This window comes from Salvelinus namaycush, chromosome 11, assembly GCF_016432855.1.
Source record: "Salvelinus namaycush isolate Seneca chromosome 11, SaNama_1.0, whole genome shotgun sequence".
Taxonomy (NCBI): domain Eukaryota; kingdom Metazoa; phylum Chordata; class Actinopteri; order Salmoniformes; family Salmonidae; genus Salvelinus; species Salvelinus namaycush.
Genome location: NC_052317.1, coordinates 7409106 through 7416376, shown reverse-complemented (window position 1 = coordinate 7416376; position 7271 = coordinate 7409106). Strand labels below are relative to the sequence as shown.

The 7271-nt window shown below is 40.6% G+C and overlaps 1 protein-coding gene across 1 annotated transcript; it reads left to right on the top strand.

Annotated features, from left to right (window-relative positions):
* Nucleotides 1-261: 261 nt before the first annotated feature.
* LOC120055473 (regulator of G-protein signaling 5-like) lies at nt 262-2621 on the top strand. The gene is made up of 5 exons (XM_039003333.1): nt 262-408; nt 598-687; nt 883-944; nt 1446-1612; nt 1821-2621. The coding sequence occupies exons 1-5, from the start codon at nt 365-367 to the stop codon at nt 1995-1997; spliced, it is 540 nt and encodes a 179-aa protein (XP_038859261.1). The 5' UTR covers nt 262-364; the 3' UTR covers nt 1998-2621.
* The last annotated feature ends 4650 nt before the right edge of the window (nt 2622-7271 follow it).

Here is a 7271-nt window from a genome sequence, read left to right as displayed (position 1 = left end):
GATTGTGTGGATTTGCAATTCACTTTATATTATGCTTGCTTAATATAATATGCTTGCTTATATTTGCTTCCTTCTTTCTAATCACACACGTGATGGTCAACCCCCCCCCCCCCAAAAAAATAAAAAAATAAAATGAAACGAGGGAGTATTTTTTTCTCCTCCCACGGTCCTCGTGTCATTGGCTAAGAGGCGTGATGTCACAGAGGGGGCTGCCTTATAAAAACACACTCTTCACACACAGGCAGTAGACCACACTGAGAACTAGTTTCACTGCAGTGTTAGAACCATCGCAGACTAAAAGCTCCGGAACACTACAGAAATACAGCACAGCAGCACAAAGGATCACATCTCATCATCTCCCACCATGTGCCGAGAACTGGAATCACTGCCTATCACATGTCTGGAGAGGTATGTTTTGTCATATATCTCTACTATTTCTACCATCTCATTATACGTCCCTGGATTTGGGTTACATTTTGGATTTACATCGATGGGAATTATTATATAGCTACTTCATGGGGAAATTGGATGGACAGTTGTAAATAAGATGTGAATGATTGCATCAATCTAATGTAAATGGTTTCTCTGTTTTCACAGGGCAAAGGAACTCAAAGCTCTCTTTAGAAGCTTTCTACAGAAGCCAGATCTGAGCATCATCAGTGACTCACACAAGACTGACAAAATAAGGTAAGATATTTTAGCTCAGAATACTCCATTTCTATATAGATTTTTAAACCTGATCTAAATTGAATAGTGATAAATGTAGTCATGATTGAAATTTTGCATCGGAAATGAAAAAAAACTTTAGGATACTATGCTAAATAAATGCTAACAAATATTTTTAGGACTGGGTGAACTAACCTGACGCTTTTTTATCAACAGGTTAAATATGGACGAACCCTTAAAATGGAGGCAGTCGTTTGAGAACCTGCTGTCCAACCAACGTAAGTCTGATTATTGATATGGGTTATCATACTGATCACTTCTCTTGCCTAAATGATATACGAATGTAGGATCTTAATTTGATCACCCTGTTGTTGCAGGAAATTATTTTTAAAAAGCTAAAAGTGTGTCAACCCCTTCAAAAATGTCCATTAGTTATAACCCACTCAATTATTCCCTATTCCGGTTGCTGCGGGATTATTTTCCTGCTGTGAGAAACTGGTCAAATTAAGATCCTGCATCTTTAGCATACTTAATTGGGCATACTGTACAGGCTCAGAAGTACATCTTGTAGAGATGTGCATTGCAAAAGTGTATAGGAAAAGCCATGTAGCTGGTACCCCATATAGCCAGAATAAATAGCCCAAAGAGCAGTATCAGGATGCACTCATAATATCACATTAAAATATACTATTCATACTTAAACACTATAGGAAATGCAGCTTTTTCCAAATATCAAAAATCGACACAGTTGAAAGTGAATCTCATCTTTTCTTTTCCAGATGGACTGTGCTTGTTCAGAGCTTTCCTGGTGTCAGAGTTTAGTGAGGAGAACATAGCTTTCTACCTGGCCTGTGAAGACTACAGGATAACCAAGCCCTCCTCAAAGCTATCCGCTAAGGCTAAGAAGATCTATGAGGAGTTTGTCTGCAGTGACGCACCAAGAGAGGTAAATATCAATATACAGTATAAATATAATGATTCAATTGTTCTGACTACATACAGAATATGTTTGAAGGGGAATTCATGGATTGGATGTACACTGCATAAATATATGCGCCCACACACACATAATTTACTAATTGTACATGAACAATACTCAATAACACTTAGTTTATTGTTAAACACATATTAATCAAATTGCCCTCTTTACCCAGGTCAACCTAGACCATGATACCAAAGCCATCACCAAGAAGAACCTGGAGCGCCCCAGCCAGTCCTGTTTCAGCCTGGCCCAGGAGAAGATCTACGCCCTGATGGAGAAAGACTGCTACCCTCGCTTCCTCAAGTCCATCACCTACCTGGAGATCAGTCGGCAGGTCAAAGCCAGTTAAGACCAGTTAAGGCTGGTTAAGACTGGTTAATGCTGGTTGAGGCTGGTTACGGTTGGTTAAGGCCCACTGCAAGTGGCGAATGGGACACAAAGAAGAAGTCTATAGGAAACAAGCTGAAAAGCACACACTGGAAACCAGGTAGCCTCACTAGGTTCCTCCTCAGTACTGGTTGGTCAGAAGTATGGAGGGGCAACTGAAGATGAATACTGGACTGGAAGTCAGTCAGAATCAAGACTGGAAAGCTTGACCTGTGGCCTGGGAAAGAGCCTCGCTCAATGTGAAGATTGAGGTATTGAGGTTTGCAAAAGTTGAGCCTGTGTCTTGAAGTCAAGGACACACCAAGAGGTTCCTGTTCACGGCATTTGAGTAGAAAGAATAACGAGATGGAAAAGGACTGCTTTGCACAATCACTGATGGAGAAGCTGTTGTAGTCTTGTATTATCCAATGCTTAAATTTGTCTATTTATTTCTGTATTTATTAGCATTTATTTATTTGTTTCTACTGTGCAACTGTTCGACTTAGATTGTAATATTTATGTATATATATTTATGTGTTTTTTCTTCACAGAATTCCTTATGTGACAGGAAATTATTTGAAATAAAATGTAACTACATGAAACATAATGACATGAGGTTTTATGCATTTTCATTACCAGATCAAAAAGGACAGAAATGATCAGATCAAAGGTTGGGTTTCTTTTACATTCAATATGATGTATGAAACATGCAAAACATATCCATCATTTCTGTCTCTCCTCTCTGACTTGCACATACTGTATATAGACTTAGAAGACAAAGGGGAAGGAGGTTGAAATAATTTGGCTCTGTGAACAAATGAAAGATAATCATCACTGGCCATGCACCATAAAGTCCCATCTAATTGGGATGAAGCCTTTGCCTCATATCAGGCAGGCACTTAAGTTGCAGGGAGGACAGGGGGATCATGACCCTACTAATATTACAGACAGGCCAATTTGAATCCCTCAATAATATACCATGATGAATTTGATGCATTCATCGTTCTGTGGCTTTACACTATACAGTACTATTCAATTCAAAATTGTATGATTGGATCCCCCCCCGTGCCAATGATGCATTTGCTTTGGCCTCGTCCTCAGAGGCCATGGTTTGTGAAGGGAAAAAAGTTGAGCAAGGCTTGTAAGGTGCAGGGTTTCCACTGGGTGCATGTTTTGTTTTTTGCCCTAGCACTACACAGTTGATTGATTCAAATAACCAAGTCATCATCAAGCTTTTATTATTTTAATCAGCTGTGTAATGCTAGGGCAAAAACCAAAACGTGCACCCAGGAGTGCCAAAGGACCGACTTTGGCAAGCCCTGGTAAGGAGAATGGAGCAATAACTCCTAGTGGTGTAAAGCACTTACAGTGGGGAGAACAAGTATTTGATACACTGCCGATTTTGCAGGTTTTCCTACTTACAAAGCATGTAGAGGTCTGTAATTTTTATCATAGGTACACTTCAACTGTGAGAGACGGAATCTAAAACAAAAATCCAGAAACTCACATTGTATGATTTTTAAGTAATTAATTTGCATTTTATTGCATGACATAAGTATTTGATACATCAGAAAAGCATAACTTAATATTTGGTACAGAAACCTTTGTTTGCAATTACAGAGATCATACGTTTCCTGTAGTTCTTGACCAGGTTTGCACACACTGCAGCAGGGATTTTGGCCCACTCCTCCATATAGACCTTCTCCAGATCCTTCAGGTTTCGGGGCTGTCGCTGGGCAATACGGACTTTCAGCTCCCTCCAAAGATTTTCTATTGGGTTCAGGTGTGGAGACTGGCTAGGCCACTCCAGGACCTTGAGATGCTTCTTACGGAGCCACTCCTTAGTTGCCCTGGCTGTGTGTTTCGGGTCGTTGTCATGCTGGAAGACCCAGCCACGACCCATCTTCAATCCTCTTACTGAGGGAAGGAGGTTGTTGGCCAAGATCTCGCGATACATGGCCCCATCCATCCTCCCCTCAATACGGTGCAGTCGTCCTGTCCCCTTAGCAGAAAAGCATTTCCAAAGAATGATGTTTCCAACTCCATGCTTCACAGTGTGTTCTTGGGGTTGTACTCATCCTTCTTCTTCCTCCAAACACGGCGAGTGGAGTTTAGACCAAAAAGCTCTATTTTTGTCTCATCAGACCACATGATCTTCTCCCATTCCTCCTCTGGATCATCCAGATGGTCATTGGCAAACTTCAGACGGGCCTGGACATGCGCTGGCTTGAGCAGGGGGACCTTGCGTGCGCTGCAGGATTTTAATCCATGACGGCGTGGTGTGTTACTAATGGTTTTCTTTGAGACTGTGGTCCCAGCTCTCTTCAGGTCATTGACCAGGTCCTGCCGTGTAGTTCTGGGCTGATCCCTCACCTTCCTCATGATCATTGATGCCCCACGAGGTGAGATCTTGCATGGAGCCCCAGACCGAGGGTGATTGACCGTCATCTTGAACTTCTTCCATTTTCTAATAATTGCGCCAACAGTTGTTGCCTTCTCACCAAGCTGCTTGCCTATTGTCCTGTAGCCCATCCCAGCCTTGTGCAGGTCTACAATTTTATCCCTGATGTCCTTACACAGCTCTCGGGTCTTGGCCATTGTGGAAAGGTTGGAGTCTGTTTGATTGAGTGTGTGGACAGGTGTCTTTTATACAGGTAACGAGTTCAAACAGGTGCGGTTAATACAGGTAATGAGTGGAGAACAGGAGGGCTTCTTAAAGAAAAACTAACAGGTCTGTGAGAGCCGGAATTCTTACTGGTTGGTAGGTTTTCAAATACTTATGTCATGCAATAAAATGCAAATTAATTACTTAAAAATCATACAATGTGATTTTCTGGATTTTTGTTTTAGATTCCGTCTCTCACAGTTGAAGTGTACCTATGATAAAAATTACAGACCTCTACATGCTTTGTAAGTAGGAAAACCTGCAAAATCGGCAGTGTATCAAATACTTGTTCTCCCCACTGTAAGTAAAAATACTTTAAAGTACTACTTAAGTCGTTTTTGGGGGGCATCTCTACTTCACTTTACTATTCATATTTTAAACTACTTTTACTGTTACTTCACTACATTACCAATGAAAATAATGTGCTTTTTACTCATATGTTTTCCTTGACGTACAAAAGTTCTCGATACATTTTGAATGTTTAGCAGGAGAGGAAAATGGTCCAATTCACGCGCTTAAAGCGCATTCGGAAAGTTTTTAGACTTTTTCCACATTTTGTTAAGAATGATGGAAGCCACTGTGTTCTTGGGGACCTTCAATGCTGCAGAAATGTTTTGGTACCCTTCCCCAGATCTGTGCCTCGACACAATCCTGTCTTGGAGGTCTACGGACAATTCCTTCGACCTCATGGCTTGGTTTTTGCTCTGCCATGCACTGTCAACTGTGAGACATTATATAGACAGGTGTGTGCCTTTCCAAATCATGTCCAATCAATTGAATTTACCACAGGTGGACTCCAATCAAGTTGTAGAAACATCTCAAGGATAATCAATGGAAGCAGGATGCACCTGAGCTCAATTTCGAGTCTCATGGCAAAGGGTCTGAATACTTATGTAAATAAGGTATCTGTTTTTATGTTTAATAAATTTGCAAATATTTATAAAAACCTGTCTTGGCTTTGTCATTATGGGGTATTGTGTGTAGATTGATGAGGAAATACATTTTGGAATAAGGCAGTAACGTAACAAAATGTGGAAAAGGAGAAGGGGTCTGTATACTTTCTGAATGCACTGTACAGTATCAATAAAACGTGCCTGGTGTTTAATTGATCCCTACTGCCTCTGATCTGACGGACTGACAAAACACACGTTGAAGAATCTCTCTCTCTTTCTCTTCTTAACAAACCCTTAACTTTGTGAGCTAACTTGTAACAAATAAAGAAGAACACTCCCATTTGACATGGTCAATTCATAAGCACAAAAATATATTTTTTAAGTAGAGAAAGTTGATATTGCGACGTGGCTAGATGCACATGCGTTAATTCTCAAAACGAGAGATAATTGGAAATGGGTATTTTTTGAGTTCCCTGACAACGTTAGCAGTATTTTAAACTTTCAAACAACTGGTTTCTATTAGGCTACAGACTTAGAGAAGGGAAGTTCCTCTGAACCTCAGGCAGCAGACTCAAGCAGGCCTGTTTCTCTTCTCAGTCAGAGGAGGCCTGCCTGCCTGTCTCACCGACTCCGACCAGCGGCAGCAACTTATCCTCCTTATTTATGTGGAACACTCGTCATGTTTATGCAACCCAATAATCACCCTAAGAATACCTCCAGAACCACCTTCATAATTTATTTCAACGGAAAATCTACAAAGGAAATTGGCCAACCCTAGTCTTTATTGATAGAGATGCATGTGACATTGCACAGCAGTAAAGTGGTTTATTATTTCTTTATACAATTGTTCTTCTTGGTTTCAACATGGAAGGAAACCAGGTACTGGTGTTTGTATGTATTGTTTCTTGATGAGTGAAAGGTATTCTTATACCATATTTTCTGTGACAACAGTAGCACTTTATTCAATTGGGGGAAGTGAGGGAGCATGGGGGAGGGGGCATATGATGTTCCTCCATGGATGAAAAGGGGCCATGACTGAAAAAGTTTGGGAAGTGCTGATCTAGCTAATGATTATCACAAATACAGATGGCCACATGCTTCAGCTGATTTATTTATAGCCACCACTCTGCATCAGTTGGGCTACAGATGGTAATGCTTATTTCTAAATGACACACCAGCCTGATCATCTGGACACATTTTTAGGCACATTTTTGGAGGGGAAAATTTAATTTTAATGGTGTCACCATTATTTGATTTTCATGAATTTTGGAGTAGAAAAGTCACCAGGTCTGCGTTCAGTATAAAAAAAAAATGAAATGCAGCGTTCAATTAAACAGCAACGGTGCTGTCCAGAATTACCAGTCGAAAAACAGGGAAGGGCTCGTTTGTGGTTTGAAAATGCACCGCTGCCCGTCAAATACGTCACTCATTGATTCAAGCCACACCCATCAAATGGAGCAAATGCTACCTCAAAGTCTGTTCAAGAACGTTGAAGAATGTTTAGGAAAACGTAATTCAGTGCAAATCGTTATGCAATGTAGCCAACGTTCCGTCAAACTGAACACACCGCAGAATTGACTTCCTCAGTCGTTCTACAAAAAAATTACCAAGCATGGTTCCCTTCTGAATTGTTAGAGTTAGACCAACAGTTTAAAGTAATACAGACTTTTTTGGTATTTCAGTTGTGGTTGAACAAACA

Excerpts from the sequence above, each read along its gene's own strand:
- LOC120055473 (XM_039003333.1), top strand. The coding sequence starts at position 365 with ATGTGCCGAGAACTGGAATCACTGCCTATCACATGTCTGGAGAG. Across the intron at positions 409-597 it reads CCTATCACATGTCTGGAGAG|GGCAAAGGAACTCAAAGCTC; the intron begins GTATGTTTTGTC and ends CTGTTTTCACAG. Across the intron at positions 1,613-1,820 it reads GCAGTGACGCACCAAGAGAG|GTCAACCTAGACCATGATAC; the intron begins GTAAATATCAAT and ends CTCTTTACCCAG.